This window comes from Terrapene carolina, unplaced genomic scaffold (assembly GCF_002925995.2).
Source record: "Terrapene carolina triunguis isolate 2854851 unplaced genomic scaffold, T_m_triunguis-2.0 Scaffold111, whole genome shotgun sequence".
NCBI lineage: Eukaryota > Metazoa > Chordata > Testudines > Emydidae > Terrapene > Terrapene triunguis.
Window position 1 is genome coordinate 29510387 of NW_020664462.1, and position 17451 is coordinate 29527837.

General features: G+C 42.5%; 1 protein-coding gene across 3 annotated transcripts in view; it reads left to right on the top strand.

The window, feature by feature from the left end:
- The first annotated feature begins 3942 nt into the window (after nt 1-3942).
- MKX (mohawk homeobox) overlaps nt 3943-17451 on the top strand; it is a 65330-nt gene continuing 51821 nt past the window's right edge. For 2 of the 3 annotated variants that reach the window (XM_024223592.1, XM_024223606.1), the window contains exons 1-3: nt 3943-4025; nt 6712-6999; nt 9756-9915. In XM_024223592.1, the coding sequence (XP_024079360.1) occupies nt 3994-4025; nt 6712-6999; nt 9756-9915 (480 nt within the window). In that variant the 5' untranslated portion in view covers nt 3943-3993. Of the gene's footprint in view, nt 4026-4089; nt 4173-6711; nt 7000-9755; nt 9916-17451 lie in introns of those variants that run through there. The other variant, XM_024223617.1, reaches the window with a different exon arrangement.

A 17451-nucleotide genomic window follows, 5' to 3' on the forward strand; every position in this document is an offset into this window, starting at 1 on the left:
TTCATGATTTCAATGTGCTCAGGAGCTTGCTCAGCAGTTGGGGTTTCCCAGGGTCTTGGCTAGCCAGTACTCGCCATTTCCTGTTCAGTGCCATTGGTATCACAGCAGGGCTTGTGATTTGGAGGTTTCTATTATTTCAGTCTTTAAAGCAAATCACCTTCTGAACTCTAGCCTGCACTTACTGGTGCTTCCAATGGGAAATATCATTGGCCCACAGTGCCTCTTGCAGACCCTATGGAGCCCATTCTGAGTAACGCATGTCTAAAAAATGCTCTCCTGACACTTCTCTGGGTTCCAGCTATGAGCTCTAGTCACCAAAAGGTCATTCCTGAGTCATGAATGGACATTTCCAATTACATTAAATATAGAATCAACTTCTCAATGGGACTCTAGGTGACAGATGCCCATTTTGAGTTCAAAACTATTGTTCAGGTTTTGACCTATATCCTAAAACACCCAGTCATTCCATCCTGTTATGAATTTCTGCCCTTAGATACAGTTAATATTTCACTGCTGGTGTTATTTGTGTAATCTTTTATAGTTTCTGAGACAGAATATCACTGTTGCCATCCCTCTAGGGACATTCTGAAGTGTGAGTGAACTGAGCTGTGAGCTCACTGCCCAGCTAACAGCCATGGACTTACTGTTCCGTGCAGTGTTGGGTAAGTAACCTTAATTAAAAACATAAAGCCTACATTTTGTATCACATTCTAAATGTTAAACAAGCTCCAAAAATAGAAATCTTGTTTTCATTAAAGCTTTTCAAATGTGATCTAAGAAATAAAATATGGAGGGGGAGAGTGTATGTGAAATTTACATGTGATTATTTGATAGATCTCACTACTTTAAAGGCTTGTAAGGTATTTTGGTGCCAACTGCTCCTGCAGTTCCTTCTCACTGTTTGGCAGATTTTTCCCTACAGGGCCTGTTGGTATTTTTCCAGCGCTGCTTTCCAAATGTTGATTTTTTTAAAAAAAATATTTTTTATTGCGATCAGCCATACAGGATGTTCTCTGTTAACCTACTGTCCATCTATCGATTAATATGACCAATTGGGAGAGCGGCACTCAGTCTCCTGACTCTGTCATCTGTGTGTTTTTGGAAGACTTGCTGATGACTGGGGATGTGGCCTAAATGACAAGAATTTCTTTTGAAAGCACTAATGGAAAAAATGATTCCACTAGAAAGAATTTTGCCTTTAGTAAAACAGCATCTTTACAAAACACAGGGAAGTGAGTCTTTAACTTAGAAGTAAATATTTTTGCTTAGCTTTTCAATCACGCTTTAATAATGTTTTAGAACTTTGTTACAAGTAGAATTAAAGTGTCACTTGTGAGGGTTCTCTTCACTTTGCTTTAATTACCTCCATGATAAAACAGGACAAGAAGTCTTGAGAACCTGTCACAACTTCACTATGGAGCTCCTTCAGAATGAACTAGGTATCAGTATTATCCAAATCTCTATTTTACAGTTCTCAATAGTGGACTAAATGTGCATAAACTTTCTTTACAATTAAAGTCTGGCAAAAGCTCCTTGGTGACATTTGTAGATAAAGGCTACGTTACAAAATTGGCTTTGTTGGTTTTTCATATAACTATTAGATGAAATTCAAGGTCTGTAGAAAAAGAATAAAAATATGATTATTATAAAGTCTAATCCTGCTTCTTGGTGAGCTTTCACTCCTTATATGTGCCAGTTAATTACAAACCATGTTCAAGTGAATAATTATAAGTCATAAGTCAAATAATAAATCTATATTCCAGTGAGTTTACACAAGTAGTTAAGATGCACACCGGGCCTCTAGTACAGTCCTGAAAATAGAAGGCGATTCATTAGAAAGTTTAACAACATATTTACATTTTTAAAACAAGAAAACAAGCAACCCCTCCAAAAGTAGATCAAAGATAGTGAGATTCCCTAAAGTCCAAACCATATTATTCTTCATTATTCTTAGTATTATATAATCTGTGGGCACACATGTGTTTATGAACATGTACTTGTTAATTGTGACAATCACATTAGTGTGATTACTAAACAACTGATAGTTTACCAAATAATTATGCGATTCATCTATCTCAGATCCCCTGAAATAAATGGGTCTACTCCTTGGGAATAAAACCAGCACGGATTGTTAACGTTTTAGCATTGACATCAGTATGAAAGAATCCATATTTCCAGATTAATAAATCGAATTACTGTATTGGGCATCATCATTCTATGTATTATCAAAAGTCATGTAGTCACGATTTTAAAAATCATTGTCAAGCCTATAGCCTTTCCTCCTAACACACAGAATGTTTAAATATTCTTTACCATCTTTAATTAAACCTTTCAGACGCCAGCACAGTACACTGAAATCCATAATTCCATTTTGGTGATCTGCTCTCAGTCTATATGCCATCTCCGGGCTACAGTTCTACCTCGGGGTCCTAGATGACATTAGCAAACCAGTCGGAATCTTTCTCCTGGTGATTTATGTTTAGTAACAAAATACCACTATGGAATTACAACCTAATTCTGTACCGTCAAATGTAAATAATTCCACGTGTTATTCTGCGGGTCCGGGATTATTTTTACAGTTCAAGCGGTGTTATAAAGAGGAAATAAGGCAGTAACTGGAAAATATGTTTGAAAATACACTTTCTATATTGTCTTTTCATTTTGCTCTTTCTGAGGTATAGCCTTCGGAAGTTTTTTTCTTCTTCTTTCCTTCCTGATCTAGTGTTTCGCTTTAGAGTTTTGTTTAACTGTAATACAATTATAATAATACTTTCGCGTCATAAGCAGTTCACCTGAGGCAGTGAATAATCGCTGAGTTGCATGCTTTTCAGTAAGGCTGCAACAGTTTGCCCTGATCGAATATAATGTACAGGCTCCGTTTTTTAAAAGTATGCCCCCATTCATAAAACAGCCAGCGTCTTTATTTATTCATTACTATTGATGCGAAAATAGAGTGGAAGGTAAAATGGAAAAGTGTAGGATAACAAAAATAAAACGACGATAGAAAGCTCCTAGTTTAAACTCTGTGCAGTTTGTACACTGAGAGCTGCCTTTAAAAGCCGGCACTTAAAAACTTTGTTAAAAAAGTGGCAAGTTGTTTGGTTTTTTTGCTTCGAATATCTTATATTTTTCTGCTTCGCGAAATGCCATCCCACTTGCCCCACCAATTCTCCTAGAATATGTAACAATCTAATGAATTTTTAAATTAGTTTCGATCCATATTTTGCGGTCATTTTAATGTGCTTGTATTACTTGTTAAACAGGTAGCGGTGACTGCCTTACCTGTACATTATATTGTGACATCACAGTGACACCAAGTGATGTCACTCATTAGGGCAGCTGTTAGCCAGCTGGAGCTGCAAAACATTTCCTGTGCGGACAGAAGCAGAGGAAGAAAGCTGATGTCTCCTTGGCTATTACTCGGCCTGCCTGTCTAAAATAACAGGTTAACCAGCCCGGCGCTCACCCGGGCAGTTGTAAGTGGCTTTCCCACCTCTGCTCCGAAGGAGTTTAGATTCCACCTGCGTAGCAAACAGCCAGGTAAACCTTGCTGGGTTACCTTGTGTATTGAAGGTGTTTGGATGGTAGCAAGCACAGGCTGGGATGAATGTGCCGGCTTTCCCCGCTTAATCTCTGCCCGACCCCTACCACAACAGCTACCGTGTCCCCGGACGGGCTGACAGAACTAGGACCCCTGTGGCCCAGAGGCCCCCCGGGCCCGGGAGCCAGGCGTGCAGCGCGGCGGGGCTTCGCTCCTTTGCAAGCGACGGGGGGAAGGGCGGGTTTTCCGGGGATTTTAGGAGCAAAGCCAGAAGAAAATAAGGCGCAAGAGGCTCCCGCCGGGCAGGTCTTTCTGCAGCCTGACGCCGCGGAGAATCGCCGAGGAGCCCGGTAGCCTCGCCTCTGCACGGCCCCGGAAGGTGGATAGCGCAATGGGAGGATGTTCGCAGGCTGAGCTCCGCAGCTAGGAAACATGAGAAGGCTTCGGGATTCATGTTCCGGGGCCTGGCAGTGCCTGCCACTTGGTAAATAAAGAGGAGCGGCTGCCGCGGTCGGTGTGGTCATAGCTCGGGCGCTGTGTGTAGCAAACATGTGGCGGGAGTGGGAAGGGGAGTAGGGACCCAGCTGGATTATTCCCCACCGAGCGGACTCCGCGGGCCCGCCCGCACCAGGTATTGTCTCCTCGCCGCCCGGCGGCTGGCGGGCCAGGCGCGGCTCTGCAGCCAGGCTCTGACCCGCTGCTTAGTTGCAGTGTGAGCAGGATCCCCCGCGGGAGGGACCTTCCCCCGGCTGAACCGGCCTCCTGGCTCCTGCCTAGCGAGCACGTCGCCCGGGCTAGCGCCGCGCGCACAGCCGAGCTGAGCTGAGCGCTTCCCGGGCTGCTGGAAAGGGAGAGGTGGTGGTTTCCCGGGGTTCGGTTCTCCAGTGTTGTCAGTCACACGTGTGTGTGTGTGTGTGTGTGTGTGTGTTGTCTGATGGGACTGATAACAGCAGGATAGTTTGCTCTGGAATGTGACCTGTCTATTGGGGAAGTAAAGCAAAATCCATGTGTGCTGGGGATACGGTTGTAGCTCGGGATGGACCTAGCTGTGCGGGATACATACACCTGGGAGCTGTGCCTTGGGCACCAGTGGGTTATGTTAGCCAGTAATTTTGTGCCGTTAAACCCCAGGCAAATAGTTTGTGTTTAAAATCCGTGTCAGGAGAGTTGGCTTGTTCGATTCAGTTGTGTTGTTTGCCCCCTCAATGTCTGAAAACACCTCGGCTGGATCATGGAAACGCCTTTGCTTTCTGTTGGGGGTTAGGACAGGAAAGCAAATGTGATTAATCGTGCGGCCGGGCAAAATAAGCACGTCGGCAAATAAACCCTGTGGGGGTAGAACAGATGATGGATCCTTTTACCGCGTTTAAAGGACAGTTATGGATGGTGAGGCAGAGCAGCTCCTAAAGAAGAAGCAAGGAGGAGCTGTGGAAAATCCGAAGCGGTGTAATTGTGATATGTGTATCTGTGTGCAAACACACTCAGAGCAGTGTGCACGTCCCAGGCCAGTGGATTCAGACATCTAGTCATATTTCACACGCAGCAGCCAAATAATGTCTGAATGGCATCCTTGCAAATATTGACAGTGGCCGTTTTAATTTCTGTGTACAGTAACTTGAACATTTCTCCGCGCAGCAGCTCCGGGAGCAGCTGGCGAGGGCGGGCGGGCTGGGCTGCAGGTTCCCGGGGCGGGTGCAGGGGAGGCAGGCGCAGCAGCGGGAAGGGGGCTGTTCTTTGCAACACAAGAGCGGTACAGTGAGCGGGTCGCGGAGGAAGTCAGTGGGCAGGGGACAGCTTTGAAAACAAACCCCAACTTGGGTCCCCAAGGCACGCGGGACTCTCCCAAACATCGCCTCAGGGGTCGGTCAAATAGGCGTTGTCAAATAGACAAAACATCGCCCTTCTCCGAGAACGTGTCGTTCGAGTTCATGGCGCTGAGTGGACCGGTCCGCCTGCCTGCCTGGCCCGCGAGCTGATGGATAAGCCTTGGGATTTGCAAGAAAAGGGCGCCCAGCGGCGCTACCTCCCGCAGCTCTTCCAGCTTCTTAAACAGCCCAGGCTCGCCTTAGTGCCAGAGGGGGGATGTAATTAGCCAGAGACTGGGCCACACACCAAAGCTTGTAACCCGTTCCCTTTCCCGCCCTTCTCCTCTGGGCACTGCCATCTGGGGCGCTGGAACAACGTGTATCGTGGGGCTGGCCAGAGCCATTGAACCAAACTGTAGCCCCGGTATATGATGGAAACCACTTCAAGCCAGGGGGTGCAGCAGCACCCCTAGTTCCAGCACCCATGGGTGCCATGCACATGCTGCCTTCCCGGGGCCATGCTGGCTCTATGGCTTCAGCTGCCCCTCCACCTGATCTCCTCTGATCCTAAATCCTCGCCCCGCCCTTGCCCCGGGAGTTCGCTGGACGCGGATCGCCCGTGTTTTACCCACACTCACACCGTGAATCGGGAAACACTCGTGTCCCGACAGCGTGAGGCTCCCGCGCTGTGTGTGTCCGGGCGATCGGAGCGCTCTGTCCCCCGGGCTGCGTTTGTGTTTTGAGGATCTCGGGTCCCGTTTGCAAGGGCCATTTCCCAACCTCTGGAAGGAGGGCCCCACAATCCAGCCTTTGTGAGCTCTAGATAGCGGGACACATCGCAGAGCTCCCAGGAGATGAGTTTATGGCTCCGGAGCTTAGTTAGCAACGAGCCCTGCGCTGTAGTTCTTCCTCGCGAGTAACCTCTGTCTAAAAGCCAGCCTCCAGGCTTTACGGTAATTAAAACAATGTATGTCCTTATTCCCTTGGGGGGAGGAGAGGGGAAGCTCCAGGCTGTTGCGACACCCTGGGGAGCCCCGCGGATGGTGAAGGCTTTTAGATAACCCTGTGGGGGAGATTTTACAGCAGGAGAAGGGATGATGGGGCAGGAATTCCAATGATAATCAGGGACACAGAACGTAGTTGTGCACACACCCACCGCACAGACTCGCTCTCACACACAAAGAGCAGCTTCACAACCTGGGCAACAATTCAGACTGGACATGGAGACCTATAGTGAACCGTGTGCAGCAAAAGCAGCAGCAGACAGCTCCTTCCCTGCCAAGTTCGCCTCGATGTTTTTCGTGTTTAAATAATTACTATGATATGAGTGATTTCCTCGAGTAACCCGATGCTTCTTCTTTCCAGCACAATCCGAGTCATCTGGACATCCAAGCTGCAAGTTTCCCACTTACCAGAGTCTGCTGCAACTGAAGAACCAGGCAGACTGCAGCCGACCACCAGCCCCCCCACCATGAACACCGTAGTCTTTAACAAATTCAACAGCCAAGTGCTTTTTGAGGAAAACGCCAAAGAAAGGGAAAGTAACAGCCGACCTTACCTGGGGGTCATTGACAGCCCACACCACCCCGAAGTGCACATTCCCGACAGCCCTTCAATTAAAGACAACCTCAGTCTTCGGAACAGGCGGACAGGGTATGGCCCTCATTCTGATCACTGTAATTTGTGTTACTCTTGCAGCGCTACATAACAACAGAACCTAGCGAAGCAAGCGCTGTGTGTGTTGAATCTAGCGGTGTCAAACGATTGTTTGACTGGTTATTGTGAATATGTTTTTTAAGCCTTAATCTCTTGAGATTCCAATTCCACAGCTATGGATAGTGGAAATTCCGGTAGTAGATAATGCAGTGTCAATCTTATTTTACTGGAATGTGTGAAAGAGTGTACAGTACTTCTGTTTTTGGATTACTGATCTCCTACTTTTTAAAAATACAAATACAAAAAGGGGTAAAATAAGTCTTCATCCTGTTTGTTTGTTTGTTTGTTTGTTTTCAAATATTAACTCTGCAATAACAGACCAGCAATAAGGAAAGCCGCTCTATAAACGATCCTTTCTCATGGCATTGTATTAAATCAGCCAGATCGGGCAGCTATAAAACACAAGCTCTAGGAAGTGACATCTTGAGATCTTTTTAGCAAATGGAGCCTTAAGAAAGTCTAACAGTGTAAACCAAACTATCCTCAAATTTGTTTTTGTTTTAAATTTACTGGCTGAGCTAAAGAAAATAAACTTTATTTTTTTTGTTACAGTGTTTGCAAGAGGATTTAAAAATAATTACTCTTTCATTAAAGCCCGTCAAAGACCGGGAATATTGGTGTTAGACACAGAGTTGTGCTAAAAATCCACCTGACGATAAAACATCAGATGTTTAATGTTTGTTCTGGAACAGGTGAAAAGGGAGGTGGTGTAGGAGAAGGGAAAGTAATAAATTTTGTTAGTTGAAAAGTCTAATAAAATATACTTTGTAGTGTTGATGTGATTAATCTTTGGTTAAATTTACAAATTAAGGATTAAGGCATTAAAAGAGAGAAGGAAAATGAAAACTGCTGAAGAGCTATTTTTATTGCTGAATTTCCACCTTAAAGATTGCATCAGCTCATACTTCTAACTGCATTGCTGGTTGGTAGGGCAGAGATTATGTTTCATCAAAATGCTATTACCAGCCGATTCAGACATAGATTTTAAATAAAGTATTTTAAAAGACCAGGAAACAGGCGAGAGAATCCGGAAAATATGGGAGGTAGCTGGCGAGGCCAGACAGCGACACCTTCTGACAAAGTCTGGAACTGCAACACCAAAATCACATTTCTTCCTATTCCCTGTAGCAGCCGCTAACGATGTAGCAGGCATTTCATTGGGAATATATCCTGGACTGGTTTTAATCCGATTGAATTTTTGTTCTTCTGAATTTGGTTTATTGTTTCCTCTCTTTATTTCCTTAAGCATTTTTAATCTTTTAAACTAGCGTTTCACTTTTTCCTGTTTTAGTTGTTTTCAAATCCGAGATGTTGATATTTGCCTGCAAATTTGGGAAATGACACGTGTGTTTTCAAGAGAGTGATTGTCTGACCTCTTGATTTAACAAGGGTTTGTGCACCAATGAACCAGGACCTGCTTAACATCTTAAAGTTGTAGCGTGAATGGATTGTCTATCACTGGCAAATTAACTCAGTGAGATTAGCCAGATTTGTAAGTGTACATTCCCAAGGTGTTGGACAGAAGAACACATTTCTGGTGGCGATAGAACAGATGTAAGCCAGGCAGGGAAGGGGTGCTGCAATATTTTCAAACGCTAAATGTGCTCAAGACAGGCTTCCTTAGATCTCGCAAACCTGCTGGAAAGGCCGATTACAAACCTATCAAAAATATTATTTGCAGATGCCGAATACCATACATCTCCTGATAACGGACGCTAAAGTTGTACCAAACACTTTGTGGAAATTCACGTTACTCAGCAATCTAATACTTCAGCGCGGCTATATGTAGCCCTTTGCCACCTCCTTTCTTTTGTGTGCTAGGAGGACATTGGGTTTTTATGGCAGGCACTAAATATTTTTATATTGCAATCTCTGTTTTGTCTGTTTTACATTCCTCCCTCCCCTCTTCGCTGTCCCAAGGTCAGCCGTCTGCTTGTGCGTCTCACTGAAACGTTTCCACAGTTTTCCTACTTCGTCGTGGAAATCTGAGGAGTTTGTTTCTTCGGACGAAGTGGAGGAAACATTCAAACTGCAATATGCAGAGCACAGTAGTGGGTGTAGTAGAATGCAATTTCTATTTTCTTGTAGGCAATTGGCCCCATGTCTTAATGCACAGACACGGAGGTTGCTGAACACATTACTTTTTAGGTGACAATCAGTATAAGTATTGTTACGTAGCGTTTTGTCATCATTCTTTGGGATTAATTTTACTCATGTTAGAAAACCATGATGAAGTGGGATGGGAGTTTTTTGCTTGTTTGTTTTGCCAGAATGTGCTGTAGGACCTTTGCTGCAAATATATGGCTTGCATGTGCAGTGGCGTGCATGTGTCCCTGTGTGGTACACCCACACAAGCATACATACTTGTACAGTATGTTAATGTTCACACACAAATAAGACATCGCGCGGGGGTGGGTTTATAGATTTTGTAGCTGCCCCGGCCCCTGTCGCTGGTTGTACTGCATAGTGCGGTGTGTGTACACACACGTGTCTAGAGCTACAGATCAGTGGTGCGGTGTGATACGCACGTGTGCACACACACCGTGTCCTCCGCTCTCAGGCAGTGAACTCCAGCTCCGGCTCCGGGGCCCCTGCGCGGCAGCTATCGCTGTGGAGCCGGGAGGGCGCGGAGGGCGGCTGGCAGAGGACCCCCACGAGTTACTAACCGGCCGGGCCGCTCTCTCCCTGTGCAGGGCCCGGCAGAGCGGCGGGAAGGTGCGGCACAAGCGGCAGGCGCTGCAGGACATGGCCCGGCCGCTCAAGCAGTGGCTGTACAAGCACCGCGACAACCCCTACCCCACCAAGACCGAGAAGATCCTGCTGGCCCTCGGCTCCCAGATGACCCTGGTGCAGGTAACCCCGCCCCTCCCTCCCTCCCCGCGCACTGGCAGGGAAAGCAGCCAGAATGAGGGACCGGCGTCGTCCATCCACTGGCTCTGTACAGCCGCCGGGCGGCCAGCCTCCCTCGTGTGACACTATCCGTGGGGTGTAAATGTAGGGCCACGTATCCGTCCCCCCCCCAGGTGCTGACAGGGAGCTGGAGTCCTGACACCGCTTGGGTGTGACAGGATCCTTAGTATATTTAACACACAGGAAGCAATACAGGCGGGCACCCCCAAACCTAAGGAGGCGTGACTAAGTACTCTAGTTTGGGTGCGGTTTATATTGGTCTATTTGAAAATGCGAAGTGATCACCTAATTAAAGACTCCGTTGTAAGGTGTACACACGCAGTACACGCACGTGTCACCTCAGCTGCATTTCTTGAATTTTGTGCACTGAACAAACGGTCACATACTCATAACACCTTTTAAAATAGAATTTCCATAGTATGGAGTGTCTCTCTCTCTCTCCAATATTGTGGGAATATATATAATAAGAAAACCCCCTCCGCACTATGCAACTAATTGGCTACCCCCTCTGTAACACCAGTTCTCACCTTAGTGACTGAGACAAGTGTCTCTTGCAAAGTCCGTGGCTCAGCCCACTCACACCTTGAAAGGTCTAGCTGGGGGCAGGAGAGGTCTCAGGAACAAAGAATGAGGCAAGGACTCCCGAGCACTTGTTTAACTCATTCAGAACCAAACTATTAATACTTCCTCTCAAACAGGACTATTTCCCTACCAGGCCTGAACTTTCTAACTTCATTCATTCTGATGGTAGAACTCTTAAAACACAAGTTGCAAGAGATTCCCTTTTTTGTGAGAAAGGGGTATATTTTTTAATCATCTCATTCATAAAAGCAATTTTGCTTAGTCTTTAAAAAATCATCTTAAGGCAGCGATTAAGCATGGAAGATTTTTAGCACAAAAAACAAATGTTTCAGAAAGTGACAAGTAGCTGTTCATTTCCCATATGAAAATGGGATAGAATGGAAAGAGCTATCCAGTCCTAATTACAGAGATCACTACTACTAGGTATTACACCCATTACACACAAAGGGTACCTGCATCTAATGATTCTGACTTTCCCATTTTCACAAGACTGTATATACAAATTATCTTTATAAGATCTAGCAAGATATGGGAGCCTATCTGGTTTTACTTACCTGGGCAAAACTCCCATTGAAATTCATGACGGTTGTGTCAAGAGAAAGGAGTATAGGCTTGGGTCCCAAGGATTTGTAAATCTTACTTCCTTTTATTTTCTTTTTTCATCTGGAACCATCTGTTAGATGATGGAGTTACATGGTATCAACTGTGGGGTGGTGCTATCTCAGGCTCTAATCCCGCAAAGACTTATACACTCTGAATGATTTTCTTGTCTGTAGTGAAACTATTCATCATGGTGCATAAAGATAAGCATGTGTGTATGTCTCTGTAGTGACCCTCAGTACTCCACTGTGTGCATTAGGTGCCACTTAGCAGATTACATCGTGTAGCAAAATATCATAAAATATTAGAAAAGTAGGAAGGAGATAGGAATCCAATATTAGTTTGCATGTTCCCTCAAAGAAGACTGTACTATGAACCATGATTGGAAGAGGATACCTCTTTAGTATGTGTGTGAAATGCATGCACTAGTGAATGAACATAGCTTTGACCAAAATAATATTAACATCCTGGAAAATGCCATAACTGGAAGATATAGTTAAAACAAGATATCTCATTTTAAAAAAAATAGGTATGAAAGGATCACTCTGAATTTTTAAATATGATTACATAACACTATAACTTACAACAGCTTAATATGACTATTATTGGTCTGCACCTTTTAGAACATTTCTATATTTTTACATGAGACTTAAAATATTTTCAGAATACATGTGTGGAGAAAATATCATTTCACATAGCTGGTATATTAGAGAAATTTCTGTTTTTCTTTAGAAGTGCCACAAATTAACTGTATAAAGCAAACTGTATTGGATCGCTATTGTTTAATATTTACATGATAGTAGCAATCACAAGCCCTAATCAGGCTCTGGCTTGTTGTGATAGATGCTGTACAAACATGGAGTGACACATGGCCCCTGTTCCACAGAATTTATATTCTAAGTAGGATGCAGAGTAAAAGAATAATATCGAGCTAAATTAATCCCTGGCCATTGACTTCACCAGAGTTACACTGGGGTTGAATTTGACCTAGGCATTTTATGTGAAATCACATTTTAAAGAATCATGCAAACCAGTTATTATCTTAATATACAGAAGCACACGATCAAAGAGAAACTCCATCTGTTTTTCCCATAATTCAGGTGCAGTATTCTTTTAATCCAGAAGCACCATAGCATCTATATGAGAGATAAATATATATGTCTGGCATCCACAGTAATTCCTGCACCTGGAAGAATAAAACAACAGTATCCCATATATGCTTTTCAAATGCCAAAAAAGAACAAGACTGTAATCCAGATCAAAACAGTTGACCCTTGAGCATTAAACACACAGAACCAGGTTGTGATCTCAGACACACTGGTGTAAATCTGAAATAACTCCACTGAAGTCAGTGGAGTTACTTTGAATTGAGAGTGGGATAACAAAGCGCAGATTCCGAGCCATATATTTGTATCTGTTTGAAAATTTTGTTTCTCATTCCAAGAGTTGCACATTCCAGATGTATCAAACAGGGTGTTGTATAAGTGCCCTTCTAATCTAGTAATACTAAATGCCAAGACATGTAGAAGAACCATGAACCATTACATAATGTTTTCTCCTGACTGCATTCCTTCAAATTTTCTAAACAGTCTTACATTTCATCTTAGCTTTTTTCCAGTTCATCAATTCAGTTTCTCAGTGTTTTACAGCATCCTTTGTTATCACCTAGAATATCAGCCTATGTTCATACTAGTCATGTTCTCACTAGTCTTTCAAGCTTATTGTCTACTGAAGCTGTTTCACCTTCAGTTGCAGACAGGCTTAGTTCACACCCTGTACTGACAATCCTATGGGAGGTCAAAAGATACTTTGAAAACCCTTGAGTTTCCACCAACAGTGTATCTAGGGAATCATCCAATTGGTTTTATTGGGTGGTATTTATTGTTTTCCTGAATGATTACCTTGCAACAACCCTGCAGAGATTCCAAGAATGACAAATAATTCCCATACATGTAGGTGCATCTGCACTGAAGTCCAGCCCCTCTATGCTATGTTCTGGACTCCAGAATATTACAGGTGGAATTGTGCTGCCAATGTCTCCCTGCCTGCACCTGTCTGCTCCCACACATAGTGTTTGCAAGCATGGAGAAGAAACCTGTAAGAATTTACTACTTAACTTTACAGGATCAGCATTCATGCCTGCATATATTTCCTCCACAGTTGGCTGGCAGATGATGCTGAATACAGTAGAGTGACTGTCCTCAGGCTATGCCCAGTCTACATCTCGCCCACTCTCTCCAAATATGCAAACCTCCAAAATGCAGAATTTGCACAATAGGGCTTCGGCAGGATAATATGAAGTAGAAAAGGGGGTGTTATTAGGGTAATATCTTTCTGGCCAGATTTTGGGCCATTTTTGAGTGTCCTGCTATTTTAATTCCCTCCACTGCCTCCCAGTTTTTTTTTTAATTAATTTCCATCATTTTAGTAATTCTTTGTCTGTTGGTGCTATGAAACTAAAAGGAGGTTTGTTCTATTTCCTGGTCCCTAGAAACTTAGGAAATAAAGGCAGACTTGTATGAAGAGCTGGGGTTTGGAAGGTATTATGAAGTTCCTTTATTTCTAATTACTAATAAAAAAAACACATTGGGCAAAATTCTGTGCTGATTTATACCTAAACAACCCCAGTAAAGTCAATAGGATTGCATTGGTTGTATTTGGCCTAGCAGTTCAAAACATTATACTCCCAAAATTGTGAAGGCAGAAGTCTAGAAAGCAACATACTTCTAAAAGCCGTCTTACATTTTACCCCACAGATTAGACTCCAGTTTGGAATCCAGCAATTTGTTCTGTTAATTTGCCATGAATATGTTATGTTTTCATTTGCACTATTACCACAGCATTTGATTTATTTTATTTTAAATTTTGGTTTAAATATTCTTGTGAAATAAAAAAGAAAAATGACTGCATATTCTTTCCAAAAGGAAATATGAATGGCTTTATTGTTTAATAAGAAGTTATTTGCCATAGCAAGATTAATATACTGGTCATGTGCTGCTGAGGATTTAATAATATTACCGTTTACACAAGCATATCTATGACATAATTTATTTGGGGGAAAGGGATCATTTGGCTATTATCCCTCTTCTAAATCCTTGCCTCTTTTTAAGTAGAAAAGCACAATAAATTAGAATAATTTTTTCAGAGGTAAAGCCAAAGGGTCAGTATTTCTTGGGTGCCTGTGTAAATACTTTTGACCATTCTGGGGAATTTCTACAAGGCTGAGAAACATATTTATGGTAATTCCACCTGTTTTTTCTTGTTTATACATGAGGCTCTTGTTTTAATACTATGACGATGATTATTATTATTATGCATAATTAGGGAGACAGTAGTAACAATACTTAGTCATTGGTTGAATTCTAATGCAAATTTCTTCTCACGGTGCCTTGTAAGCAAATCATTTTTTTTTGTTTGCTAAGATTTTTCATTTACACAGAGTAATATAATTCATAACCATCTTAATGGGTGTTTAAGTGTTGTTAGTTTAGGGTACTTTCTTTTATAATAAATCCTAAATAATAGTGGTAATGATATGTGCAGACAGATTAATAGATTATAACAGGGGTCGGCAACCTTTCAGAAGTGGTGTGCCGAGACTTCATTTATTCACTCTAATTTAAGGTTTCACATGCCAGTAATACATTTTAAAGTTTTTAGAAGGTCTCTTTCTATAAGTCTATAATATATAATTAAACTATTGTTGTATGTAAAGTAAATAAGGTTTTTAAAATGTTTAAGAAGCTTCATTTAAAATTAAATTAAAATGCAGAGCCCCCAGACCGGTGGACAGGACCCAGGCAGTGTGAGTGCCACTGAAAATCAGCTCGCGTGCAGCCTTCGGCACACGTGCCATAGGTTGCCTACCCCTGGATTATCAGAAGGAACCACTCTGATTATCTAGCTTGACCTCCTGTATAACACAGGCCATAGGATAACAGACTTGTTGGGACACATGACATGCAACATTTGAATGAACACATACGGATATACGATGAATTCCTGCCCTAGTTAAAGTTAGTGTCAAAACTCTCTTTGACTTTAACAGGGCCAGGATTTCACCCACCGTATTTTAGGATTCAGCATTTGTGAGCATTCTTGTCGTTCCATTCAGAATGTGTGTGTATAGTCATCTGAGGGGGAGTCAGTAGCTAGGGTGTATTTCTGAGGCAGGATCTGTAATACTATACGTTTGGGAAAAGACTCTTTTGTAAATGCTGAGTTAAGATTATTTCTTAATAGTTGTATATTATTATTTAATCCTCTCATACTGGAAGGCTTAAAATATGAATATACAGTTCATTCATATTAATATGAAAAATGTTTAAAGTTGGAAAGAACGTATCCACAGTGTTTGCTGTCAGGTTTTCAATAAATTGATAGTGTAAATCACTTTAGTTAAATCTAATTGCTTTTATGCAAGAGTCACACCATTGCTGTACGGGGCACTCTGATAGCACCAAGGTGATCTGTGTAGGCCTGGCTTGACAACAATATGTTTCTCGTGGGATGCTGAGAAAATGGTCAGTTTTCTTAGGCATTGCACAAACTGTTAAAATATTCAACTGGACCCCAAATCAATCAGTCTCTATTATTGCACATATGAATCTAGCATTATACTAAATCCTGTGGAAGTCAGGTGACCAACGTTTTATCTGAACGGTCTGGAATGAGTTTGTTAACTGCATTAGAAGGTGGATGGATTCCAGTACATCCCTTCTGGTTTACTATAATGATTGCTGTGTCAATATGATGAATGTAAACAAGCAGCCTTGGAGCAGAACAAAGATTACTTAGTCTTCTCTGCCAGCTACAGTTTTGGTCTCCTAACTCCTAACAGCAAATGACAGGGCTTGTAAAGCAATGAATGTGGCATTAGAGTGCTGATCCAGAGCTCACGGTACTTGCTGTGGAGCCCTGTTTCGTGTAAAATAGGATTTAAGTAAAAGCAAAGTGACAGGCTTAACGAGTCTCTACTAAGTTCTAGGTAGGAAGCTGAAGCAAAATTTTACTTGTAATTAAGCAGGTAGTATTTATTTTCCTCATAATCACCCTTAAATGGATTAGTGATCAAAATAATTAGCTAACTACTTGTATGATGTTTATATACTTTACCGCAATAGCTGGATTACAAAACTAGGCCAAATCCATCTTTGTGATCCACACTGCAGCTTTCTGATAATAGGCTGCTATCTGGTGTGTTGCCTGATCTGTTGATTAGTTATTGGGTGGTTAGATGTCAGGGTGGTTAAACACTGGAATAAATTTCCTAGGGAAATAAATTGCCTATCTCTGGAAATATTTAAGAGTAGGTTAGATAAATGTCTATCAGGGATGGTCTAGACAGTATTTGGTCCTGTCATGAGGGCAGGGGACTAGACTCGATGACCTCTTGAGGTCCCTTCCAGTCCTAGAATCGATGAATCTATGAATCTATAATTGACTAGGTTATTGATTTAGAATCCCCAATGAACACTCTGAAATTTGTTAGGTTCTTGTCCCAAGATCAGGCTCAGTAGTATCAGAATTGCTGCTTTGGGAGCCCCATAGGCCATGGCAATGACAACAACATTCCCAGTCAGGGAAGACTTTCTGTAACTAAAAGTTTTATTATTAAATAATTAGTCCAATAAGTAAACCAATCCCAACAAGTAAAGTGATGTAATATAATATTGTCGAGGTGGCTGGCACCATCACAGGAATATACTTGGGGAGAGCTTCTAGAAATTGAGACATATTTTAATCTGACTCTGGCATGCCGATGAAGAACTCCAAAGGCTGTACCTGAGACCAGATGTTTTATAGCCCTTGATGGTCCTCATGCATATGTATGCATAGCTGTTCCCTCCTTTACCATATCTTAACTTATTCCCCCTCATAATATTGGGCTGCCCTTATTCTATAGGTGAATATATTAATTAAGCAATGCTTATTAACATATACATCAATTGGATTACTATGGTTATCTGCATCTGAGCATCTGATAATGTTCCCTCCAAATATATTCTAATCTGATACAAACTGCCTTCTTGTGGTCACTTACCAGCAGTTTGAAACACTTGTGACTATTACAAAACAATAAACAAAGTCTTATACCATCTTTCAGAGTAGCAGCCATGTTAGTCTATATCCGCAAAAAGAACAGGAGTACTTGTGGCACCTTAGAGACTAACAAATTTATTTGAGCATAAGCTTTCGTGGGCTACAGCCCACTTCTTCGGATGCATAGAAGGGAACATATATTGAGGAGATATATGTTCCCTTCTATGCATCCGAAGAAGTGGGCTGTAGCCCACG